This window comes from Cetorhinus maximus, chromosome 3 (genome assembly GCF_964194155.1).
Source record: "Cetorhinus maximus chromosome 3, sCetMax3.hap1.1, whole genome shotgun sequence".
Lineage (NCBI taxonomy): Eukaryota > Metazoa > Chordata > Chondrichthyes > Lamniformes > Cetorhinidae > Cetorhinus > Cetorhinus maximus.
The window spans coordinates 90,370,560-90,382,304 of record NC_135881.1 but is presented as its reverse complement, the minus strand read 5'-3'; the positions used below and the strand labels follow the sequence as shown (position 1 = coordinate 90,382,304).

General features: G+C 44.8%; 1 protein-coding gene across 1 annotated transcript in view; it reads right to left on the bottom strand.

The window, feature by feature from the left end:
• Nucleotides 1-2,410: 2,410 nt before the first annotated feature.
• LOC144672242 (band 4.1-like protein 4B) overlaps nt 2,411-11,745 on the bottom strand; it is a 67,044-nt gene continuing 57,709 nt past the window's right edge. The window contains exon 5 of the mRNA XM_078534082.1: nt 2,411-2,688. Within this exon, the coding sequence (XP_078390208.1) occupies nt 2,461-2,688 (228 nt within the window). The 3' untranslated portion in view covers nt 2,411-2,460. The remainder of the gene's footprint in view (nt 2,689-11,745) is intronic.

Here is an 11,745-nt window from a genome sequence, read left to right as displayed (position 1 = left end):
TCCCCCTGACCCAACTAACCCGTCCTGACTATCCCCCAACCGGACCTGTCAATCCCCGCCAACTGGCCTACAACCAACCAACCGACAACCCATTCACCCACCTATCCACCTCACACACCTACACACCTCATCCAACTACCAACTCACCTACCTCATTCATCCATTCATCCACTCACCCACACTCCAAGACTGGACCTTTAAACTTACCTGAACATGGCAACTAGTGCTGTAAAAAGGGCGTGTCCACTCTTCCCCTCACTCTTCTCTGCTCTGATGGATTCCCCAGCAGATGTTGCGCTATGCATTTCCTTGACAGCTGGGATTGGAAGATCTCAGAAGAAATGCGCAGCATTGTCTGGTTGGGAGAACCCTCGCATGCAGCAGCAATGCACTGATCGCGAGATTCAGGCCATGATTTCCTCCCACCCTGTAGTCTCCTCAAGATGAGTAAAACAGCACATTTGCAATTAAGGATAAGAGAAAGAGAGGAGATGAAATGAAAGAGATAGAGAAAAGACAGGAGAGAAAACAAAGGAGGTGAGCAAACCAGAAAGGAACACAGAATAAACCTGAAGAAAAGGAGGTGGAGAAAAGAACCACGATGGAGGAGAAATGAAAGAGGAGGAGAAATGAAGGAGGAGGAGGTGAAAGCAAATTCATGCTAGACAGAAAGAGACAGAAACACATAGAAAGGAAGAGCGAGTGAGCAAGGAAAGAAACAAGTAAACAAACAGAAAGGAAAAGGGGAAGAAACTGGAGCGAAGAGAGACAGAAAAGCAAGAGAGGGAGCAGAGAGAGACAAGAAAAACTAGATTGGGGGGAAATGAAACAAAAATATAAAGAAAAGGAGAAAGATAAGTTTAAGACAGGAGGTAAAACAGAGAGAAAGAAAAAACATACTAATGTGATCCTGGCAAATAAAGCAAGGTTAGCTCACTCGAACTTGTGGCACTTACTGTGAGGTACTGGAGCATTACTGAGGCTGAGGCATTGATATGTTCAGCGCCAGTAGTCATTAAAGACTGCTGACAGTATTTTTTTTAAAGAGCATTTGGACAGATGGGGGTAATTTTAATCCCCAAAACAGATGGATTTGGACCAAGCGTGAAGTTAAAATGTAAAAAGAAAAGTCAAACATGAACCCAATCCTTTATGACCCTGCCCACTTCCAGTGTAAGGGAGATGGGGAGGGTAGGTTGGCAACTGACCTGATCCCAGTAGGCTGGTCCCTAACTTAAATATTTTAATGGAGCCTAAGATTTTATCCCTGTCCTACTTTAACACTAGTCGACTGGAAAGAAAAAGAGGTGAGAGCAGCAGGTAAACGTCTTTCCAGCACTTCACGTGAGCCAGAAGGAGAACTGCTTCCACAGCCTATCAAGCTACCCTGTTAATCTCCCCAGTGATCACAGAATCGTTACAGTGAAGAAGGAGGCCATTCGGCCCATCAACCCCACTGTGTTCATATCCAGCCTCCCCATGATCCAATGTCCCCCTGCTGTCCTCCACAGGACACAATGTCAACTCCAGCTTGTAATCTTCTCCACAACCTCTGCACTGATTTTTTCCATGGCCATCCCACTGCTCTTCACCACACCTCTACCCCCTGATTTTCTCCACAATTCCCACAAATTTCTCCCCAGCCTTTAATCTCTCCAGGCTTATGCACCAATCTATATCTCGAGCCATGATCTTTCGCTCCCTCTAGTCCACTCCTCAGTTGCAGCCTAGTGCCACAAGCCTACCAGTCCAACAGTCAACCAACTTTTCAGTCTGGATGCGAAAAGGAAACTAATTCCACAAGTTGGTAAACCGGATCTTTACATTAAATTAGGCACAACATGAAGGAAATCCGTACTTCTGACTTACCCAACCGCTGAAATTTCATCACCCACCTTCCCTGCTCCCTCCCCGTAAACCTCAGAGCCGTGAGGGAGGTAAACAGGGCATAAATATCTCATCACAAGGAAATGTCCCACCAGAAGGAAAATTTTATAAACAGACCTTGTGGAGAGGGTCTCTAATTAAATCAAACTCAATGCAGTGAGAGGCTGCTGGGGGACTTGCCCTCCTCAAAAGGGCCACAAGATCCTTTGGGATTATCACTGATAAAAGGGTCGGTGAAATACAACATCATGGAAACATTCACAGGATATTCGAGAAATCTTCCAATTTCCCACATAGCCAGCCTGGTGCACAGGGCTCTAATCTGCTTCCTGATTATGAGTTGAGCATATCAGGTAGAGTAGGTCTTAGGCCCCCATTCCCAATTCTGCAGGACTCAGGTGGCCAAAGTCTTGTGGCACTTGGTGCATCTGCCATCTCATTATTGAGACAGATGAAGAGGAGGTAAAATAGATTTTTTCAGAATTAATAGCATCAGTACTCTTAGCTAAGAGGCATTTTTTTTGGTAAAGTTGGTGTAAAATGTTTTGAAAAAAGGTATGAGAAAATGTGACCTTATACAATAGATATTCTCCAACTAAAGGTGGCACTCCTTGAAATACTAGACAGAAAGAAGTCCAAATGTTGGCTGGACTGCTCTCTTGTTTTGAGGAACATTTTCCCATGGAAAGCCCTGAGAAGACACACCAAAATATGATGAAAGACTTTGACTGACCTTACACCATCAGCCGACGTGCCTGAGGATTTACTGTCGCTACTCAGTACTGGCTCCTCTTTCTTAAACTGTTAAAGGAAAAACAGCAATTAGAAACAGTGATACATATTAAACATTTAATTTGGCAGCCATGAATTGGCAGTATCTATATTCCTATTGAGATATGATTGTCACATTCAGAGTCTCTGGATTAATTGCCTATTTGGGTCAATGGAGGACACCTAGAGAGCAGGATAGCAATAACCTGCACCAATTATCCACATACACAAATGTGCCATCTCGTTATGCATCCAAAACCTATTTATATCATGGGATGTAGCAGTATGAATCATGTTGCCAGAAAAATAACCCATTCCGGGCTCTGATTAGTTTTGAAGTTTCAAATTTTCATGAAATGATGGCTATCGTTCAAATCATAGAGGTTTGTGACCAAGGAGGTGGTAATTTGACACATCATGTCAGTACCAAATGAAAAAGAGCTTTCCAGATCCAGGTAAAATGATTTGAACTACAAAGGGAATAATAGTTATCGTATGATTCATGTACCTGACATGTTGTCATCTTTGACAGTCCAATTTTAGTAATAACACAGTAAGGGACGTGCAGGGAAGAACCTCAGGGCTAGAGTTTTCGGCTCGGTGAGCGTGGGTGGGGCCCACTCACCGAGGCGTAAGATGACGCAGGGTGATGTCGGGTGTGAGTCCCAACATCACCGCGCGTCATTTAGAATTTCAGTTTGGCAGGCGCGCAGCCGAGTCGGCTGCTCGTCCACCGAACTGTCAAAGGCCTATTAAGGCCATTTAAAAACGAATTAAACCGATAAACTAAGCTGCCCGTCCAACCTTAAGGTTGACGGGCAGGCGAACAGCCCAGGCGGCCTTCGCATTTTTCATGGAACCTCATCCATGGGCGGGATTTATAAATTGAATTAAATTTTTTTAAAAAATTCATTGAAATGTCCCAGCTCATGTGACACTGTTACATGGGGGGACATGTCTGAAATTTTTTTCTTTTCTTTATTCAGCTTTTTAAAACTTAAAATAATCTCCCTGAGGCAGCTCTGTGCCTCAAGGAGATTTCTGCGCTCATTTGCATGCATGCGCGAAAGAGCACAGGCCCCGAATCAGGGAATTCCCCCCCACCCGCACAGGGAGTGCTCAGCGCTTCTGGGTGCACGTCATGCTGGGCGGGCCTTAAGTGGCCCGCCCACATAAAATGGCGGCGTGGGCCCGATCAGTGGCACCGATCAGGCTCACGCCCGCCCCCGCACAACTCCACCACCGACAGGGAGAAAATTCTCCCACACGAGTTGCTCCTGACTACCTGTTCAAACTTTGGCAGCATTCAGTAACACTACACAACCCTGACAAAAGTAGTAATGCACAGATCTTCACTGGCTATCACAGTGACTAGAGAAAAAGAGATGAGATAAAGCAGAAGCAGTATAAACTTAGAATTAAAGCAAAATACCGAGGGTGCTGGAAATCTGAAACAAAAACAGAAAATGCTGGAAGGGAGGAGGTCACAGGGGACCGGACCCAAATTTTTAATTCCTCTCTGGCCACAGGGAAGGTGCCAGAGGACTGGAGAACAGCTTATGTGGTTCCGCTACTTAAGAAGGGTTGTAGAGAGAAGCCAGGGAGCTATAGGCCAGTAAGTCTCACGTCAGTGGTAGGGAAACTATTGGAGAAAATTCTGAAGGAGAGAATCTATCTCCACTTGGAGAGGCAAGGTTTGATCAGGGATAGTCAGCATGGCTTTGTCAGAGGGAGGTCATGCCTAACAAATTTGATTGTATTTTTTGAGGAGGTGACCAGGTGTGTAGATGAGGGTAGTGTAGTTGATGTAGTTTATATGGATTTCAGCAAAGCCTTTGACAAGGTCCCGCATGGGAGACTTATAAAGAAGGCAAATGCACATGGGATACAGGGTAATTTGATAAGGTGGATTCAAAACGGTTTAGTTGTAGGAGCTTAGTTGTAGGAGATAGAAGGTGATGACAGAAGGATGCTTTAGTGACTGAAAGCCAGTGTCCAGTGGCGTACCACAGGGATCTGTGCTGGGTCCCCTATTATTTGTTCATTTATATAAACGACATAGATGACTATGTGGGGGGTAGGATTAGTAAGTTTGCGGATGACACAAAGATTGGCCGGATGGTTAACAGTGAGGTTGAGTGTCTTGGACTACAGGAAGATATAGATGGGATGGTCAAATGGGCAGATAAGTGACAGATGGAATTTAACCCTGAAAATTGTGAGGTGATACATTTTGGAAGGAGTAATTTGACAAGGAAGTATTCAATGAAGGACATGACGCTAGGAAGTTCTGAGGAACAAAAGGACCTTGGCGTGTGTGTCCATAGATCTCTGAAGGTAGAGGGGCATGTTAGTGGGGTGGTGAAAAAGACATATGGGACACTTGCCTTTATCAATCGAGGCATAGATTACAAAAGTAGGGAGGTCATGATGGAGTTGTTTAGAACCTTGGTGAGGCCACAGCTGGAGTACTGTGTGCAGTTCTGGTCACATAATAGGAAGGATGTGATTGGACTAGAGGGGGTGCAGAGGAGATTCACCAGGATGTTGCCTGGGATGAAACATTTAAGTTACGAAGAGAGGTTGGATAGACTTTGGTTGTTTTTGTTGGAGCAGAGAAGGCTGAGGGGCGACCTGATCGAGGTGTACAAGATTATGAGGGGCATAGACAGGGTGGATAGGGAGCAGCTTTTCCCCTTAGTTGAAGGGTCAGACACAAGGGGACACAAGTTCAAGGCGAGGGACAGGAGTTTTAGAGGGGGATGTGAGGAAAAACCTTTTCACCCAGAGGGTGGTGACGGTCTGGAATGCACTGCCTGGGAGGGTAGTGGAGGCGGGTTGCCTCACATGATTTAAAAAGTACCTGGATGAGCACTTGGCACGTCATAACATTCAAGACTATGGGCCAAGGGCTGGTAAATGGGATTAGGTAGGTCGGTCAGGTGTTTCTCATGTGTCGGTGCAGACTCAATGGGCCGAAGGGCCTCTTCTGCACTCTGTGATTCTGTGCTGGATGGGGACAAAGGAGGGATTGACAAAGATGTCATAAACTGAAGAACAAAGGCAGTGTTGATGGTAGTGGTTAGTGCTAAAAAAGTTGCTCATAGTGGCATTAAGGTAAGAAAGCAGAATGTGATTATAGCAGGGGTAGCATTGTGTGAAAGAGCAACATAGAACAAGTAACAGATGGTCCTGTGGGGGAAGGGGTAGGGGGGAGGGGGCAATGGTGGGGAAAAACAAGGATAGAAAATGGGATAAACAAGGGAATAAAACTACAGATAAATGGATAAAAATAAAAATAAGTGGATAAAAAATAAAAATGAATGTAGAAAAAAGGGGATTAAAAAGGGGATGAGGATGGAGGGGAGAGTTCATGGTCTGAAGTTGTTGAACTCAATGTTAAGTCCAAAAGGCTGTAAGGTGCCTCTTCGGAAGATGAGGTGCTGTTCCTCCAGTTTGCGTTGGGCTTCACTGGAACATTGCAGCAGGCCAAGGATGGACATGTGGGCAAGAGAGCAGAATGTTGTGTTGAAATGGCAAGCGCCGGAAGGTCTGGGTCGTGCTTGCAGACAGATTGAAGGTGTTCCGCAAAGCGGTCACCCAGTCTGCATTTGGTCTCCCCGATGTAGAGGAGACCGCATTGGGAGCAGCGAATGCAGTAGACCAAATTGAAGGAGGTGCAAGTGAAGAGCTGCTTCACCTGAAAGGAGTGTTTGGGCCCTGGGACGGTGAGGAGAGAGGACATAAAGGTGCAGGTATTGCACTTTCTGCAATTGCATGGGAAGGTGCTGTGGGAAGGGAATGAGGTGTTGGGAGTGATGGAGGAGTGGACCAGGGTGTCCCGGAGGGAACGGTCCCTACAGAATGCTGACAGGGGGAGTGAGAGGAAGATGTGTTTGGTGGTGGTATCATGCTGGAGTTGGCAGTAAAGGCGGAGGATGATCCTTTGATTGCGGAGGCTGGTGGGGTGAAAAGTGAGGACAAGGGGGACCCTATCATGTTTCTGGGAGGGAGGGGAAGGTGTGAAGGCAGGATTGTGGGAGATGGTTCAGACATGGTTGAGGGTCCTGTCAACCACAGTTGGGGGGGGGGTGATCCTCAGTTAAGGAAGAAGGAAGGCATGTCAGAAGCGCTGTTTTGGAAAGTGTCATCATTGGAACAGATGCGACGGAGGCGAAGGAATTGAGAGAATGGGATGGAGCCCTTACAGGAAGCGGGGTGTGAGGAGCTGTAGTCGAGGTAGCTGTGGGAGTCGGTGGGCTTGTAATGAATATTGGTGGACAATCTATCACCAGAGATGGAGACAGAGAGGTCAAGGAAGGGAAGGGAAGTGTTGGAGGTGGACCATGTGAAGGTGATAGAAGGGTGGAAATTGGAAGCAAAATTGATAAATGCTTCCAGGTCCAGCCGAGAGCATGAAGCGGCACTGAAACAGTCATTGATGTACCGGAGAAAGAGTTGTGAGAGGGGGCCTGGGTAGGACTGGAACAAGGAATGTTCCACTTACCCCATAAAGGGACAGGCATAACTGAGACCATGCGGGTGCCCATAGCCACACCTTTTATTTGGAAGTGAGACAAGTTTAAGGAGAAATTGTTCAGTGACAGAACAAGTTCAACCAGGCGGAGGAGAGTGGTGGTGGATGGGGATTGTTCGGGCCTCTGTTCAAGGAAGAAGCGGAGAGCCCTCAGACCATCTTGGTGGGGGGTGGAGGAGTAGAGAGATTGGACGTCCATGGTGAAGAGCAGGCGGTTAGGGCCAGGGAACAGGAAATTGTTGATATGACGTAGGGCATTAGAGGAATCGCATATGTTGGTGGGAAGAGACTGGACAAGGGGAGAGAGAACAGAGTCAAGATAGGGAGAAATGAGTTCCGTGTGGCAGGAACAGGCTGACACGATCGGTATACCTCTGGGACACCTTGGTCCACTCCCCCATCACTCGCAACACTTCAGCCCCTTCCCACAGCACCTTCCCATGCAATGCAACACCTGCACCTTTACCTCCTCCTTCCTCACCATCCAAGGGCCCAAACACTCCTTTCAGGTGAAGCAGAGTTTCACTTGCACCTCCTTCAATTTGGTCTACTGCATCCACTGCTCCCAATGCGGTCTCCTCTACATTGGAGAGACCAAACACAGGCTGGGTGACAATGCTACCCCTGCTATAATCACATTCCGCTTACTTACCTTTACGCCACTATTAGCACCATTTTTAGCACTAACCACTACCATTAACATTCCCTTTGTTCTTCAGTTCATGACATCTTTGTCAATCCCTCCTTTATCTCCACCTATCGTTGGCCTTCTATCCAGCTCCACCTGCCCACTCCCCTTAAACAGTATAAATTTAATCACATTTCCACTTCTCTTCAGCTCTGAAGAAGGGTCATACGGACTAGAAACATTAACTCTGTTTCTCTCTCCACAGACGCTGCTATACCTGCTGAGTTTTTCCAGCATTTTCTGTTTTTGTTATAAACTTAGCATTAATGTTTTCTAGCACACTCCACATAGGCACGTAGCCCAACTAGAAATGAAACAACTGCAGTTATTTCAAGGCTTTCAGCTGGAAAATGTTACTGTTACAGATTCTTCACACATCAATCATGCACTCACAAATCAAACTTCTCCCCCACAGCCATATGGTCTTCAAAATCAGAAATGATAAAGTTATAAATGGTTGCCAGTCTGGAACTGTGAGCGCTAATTCTACTGAAAATGTCTTAATCTCCCAGGGCCGTGGTTTCTCCATTGTCATTTCAGTTATTTACCCAAGGTATATTTATAATATGTGGGACTAGTGCTAGTATCATCACTTCTAGCAATACAGGTTTTGTATAGCTGACTGAAACCACAACAACCAGTAAATATATAGCACATTAACATTTATAAAATACCACAAGGCACTTCACAAGAACATTATAAGCAAAATTTGACATTGAACCACATAAGGTGATATTAGAGCACTTGGTCTAAAACTAGGTCAAACAGGCAGCTTTTAGGGATGTTTTAAAAGAAGAAACAGAGGAAGAGAGGCAGACAGGTTTGGGAAGGGATTTCCAGAGCTGAGGCCAAGGCAGCTGATGGCACCAACATCAGTGATGGAACAATTAATGTGAAGGATTCTCAAGAGGCCAAAATTAGATGGGCCCCGATATCTTGGACGGTTGTTGCACTCGAGGAGATTACAGAGATAGGGAGGGGCAAGGCCATGGACAGATTTGAAAGCAAGGATGAGAATTTTAAAATCAAGGTATTGCGTAACCAGGAAGCAGTGTAGGCCAAGCACAGGACTGATGGATGAATGAAACTCGGTGCAAGTAAGGGTACATTCAACGGAGTTTTGCATAACCTCAATTTTATGGAGGGGAAGAATGTGGGTGTCCTTCCAAGAGCGCATTGGAATAGTCAAGTCTAGAAGTAACAAAAACATGGATCAGAGTAAGTTAAAAAGAAGATAAACTCACAAGTATTCACAACTGTAGGCTTCAGTGAATCCCGCTGGGTTTCAGACGGCTGCACAAGGAAGTCATTGCACAAAAGCATAGGATAAACGGTCTGTTGACTGACTTTCCAGGGCTAATATTAGCATTTAAATTTCTTCTGCAGTGATAGGGCAAACTATTCAATGCCTTCATAACTGGACAACTAGGCAGTGTGGTGAAATGTGTCACTGACAGTGCTATCAAGCAGCGCTTACTCAGCAATATCCTGCTCATTGTTGCTCAGTTTGGTTTCCACCAGGGACACTCAGCTCCAAACCTAATTACAGTCTTTACCCAAACATGGATGAAAGAGCTGAATTCCAGAGGTGAGGTGAGAGTGACTGCCCTTGACATCAAGGCAGTATTTGACTGAGTGTGGCATCAATGGGTCCTAGCAAAATTAAAATCATGTCCTAGCAAAGTTAAAATCCATGGGAATTAGGAAGCAAAATCTCCACTGCTTGGAATCATACCTAGCACAATGGAAGATAGTTGTGCTGGTCCAAGGCCAATTATTTCAAACCCAGAATACTGCTGCAGGAGTTCCTCAGGTCGGTGCCCCTCAACACAAGGAAAGAAATGGAGATGTTCTCTGATGAATACACAGTATTCAATACGTTGCACGACTTGTCAGACAATGAATCAGTCCATGCCTCCCCATTTTATTACATAATACAGCACTAATATTGACATTTGAAGGCGTGAAAGTATTTTACACTTCCATTTCAGAATATTCACAATTCCTCAGCCACAGGGATCAGTGCTGGAGCCTCAACTATTTTCAATCTAAATTAATGACTTGCATGAAGGGGCAGACAATATTGTAGCCAAATTTGCTGCTGATATAAAGATAGGTAGGAAAGCAGGTTGTGAAAAGGATAGAAAGAGCCTGCAAAGGGATATAGATGGGTTAAGTGAGTGGGCAAAAAATTGACAGATGGAATATAATGTGGGAAAATGTGAGGCTGTCCACTTTGGTGGGAAGAATAGAAAGACAGAATATTATTTAAATGGAAAGAGAGCACAGAATGCTCTAGCACAGAGGGATCTGGGTGCCCTTGTACATGAATCACAAATAGTTAGCATGCAAATACAGCAAGTAATTCAGAAGACAAATGGAATGTTGGCAGTTCAGAAGAAAGTTCACTAGGCAGATTCCTGGGATGAAGACAAAAAATAAAAAATACCTGGAAAAACTCAGCAGGTCTGGCAGCATCGGCGGAGAAGAGTACAGTTGACGTTTTGAGTCCTCATGACCCTTCAACAGAACTGGTTCTGTTCTGAAGGTTCTGTTGAAGGGTCATGAGGACTCAAAACGTCAACTGTACTCTTCTCCGCCAATGCTGCCAGACCTGCTGAGTTTTTCCAGGTATTTTTTATTTTTTGTTTTGGATTTCCAGCATCCGCAGTTTTTTGTTTTTATTCTTGGGATGAAGGACTTGTCTTACGAGGATAGGTTGAGCAAATAGAGCCTGTACTCATTGATGTTTAGAAAAATTAGAAGTGATCTTATTGAAGCATGTAAGATTCTGCAGGGGGCCTGACAGGGTAAATGCCATGAGCATGTTTCCTTTTGTGGGGGAATCTAGAACTAGGGAGCGTAGCTTAAAAATAAGGAGTCTCCCCATTTAAGACGTAGATGAGGATGGAGTTTTTCTCTCAAAGGGTCATTAGTCTTTGGAATTTTCTTGCACAGAAAGCAGTGGAGGCTAGATCATTGAATATATTCAAGGATAAGTTAGACAGATTTTTTATCAATGAGGAAGATCAGGGTTATGGGGACAGGCAGGAAGTGGGGTTAAGGCCACAATCAGGTCAGCCATGATCTTACTGAATGGTGGAGCAGGCTCAATGGGCCGAATACCCACTGCTACTTCTTATGATCTTAGGATTTTATGGATAACATGCTGTTATACAATAGCAGGTGTATTCTACCACCTCTATAAAATGAACGCATTGCTCTGTTGTTAAATTAGAGTTGCGCTTAAATGTGCTTTTACTTTAAGACCAGTAAACTCAAAATTAAATTGTTCCTAACGCATTAAATCTATAATCTTGCACTCATAACATTACAAATAAACTATGATAGTGTTAACTTAATTACAAATAATACTCCTATCTGTCCAAGCATCATTAAAAGTCTTGTATATGGGGCACACTTCCTGTACATACCTTACTTCCAGTGCCGCATTTTTATAAGGGGAAATCTCCATATCAACATAACACAATGGAAAAACACAATGGCCCAGATTTTGCTTTCTCAATAGTGGCAAATGCTTGGAAGTTCGCCACTTTAAAGGGACGCAATGGATCATTAATTCCAGAATTTGGTCTTCTTGCCCACAACTTAAATGGATATTCATGTGCAAAAGTTAGGGCAACTAGGAACAGGCCAGTGAAAGTAAATTTGTCAGGCAAGTAGATGAAGGCTTTATTGCTGTAAACTGTTATAATCGGCAATAAAAACATTCTTCACAATTACCCCAGCTCCTCTTCTGACTCATCCCCAGCTCCCCTTCCCACCAGTCCTCGGCTCTCCGACTCCCCTGGCTCCTCCTCCCTGACTCGGCTGGATCCTCCAGTGCATGAAGTGTTGTTTC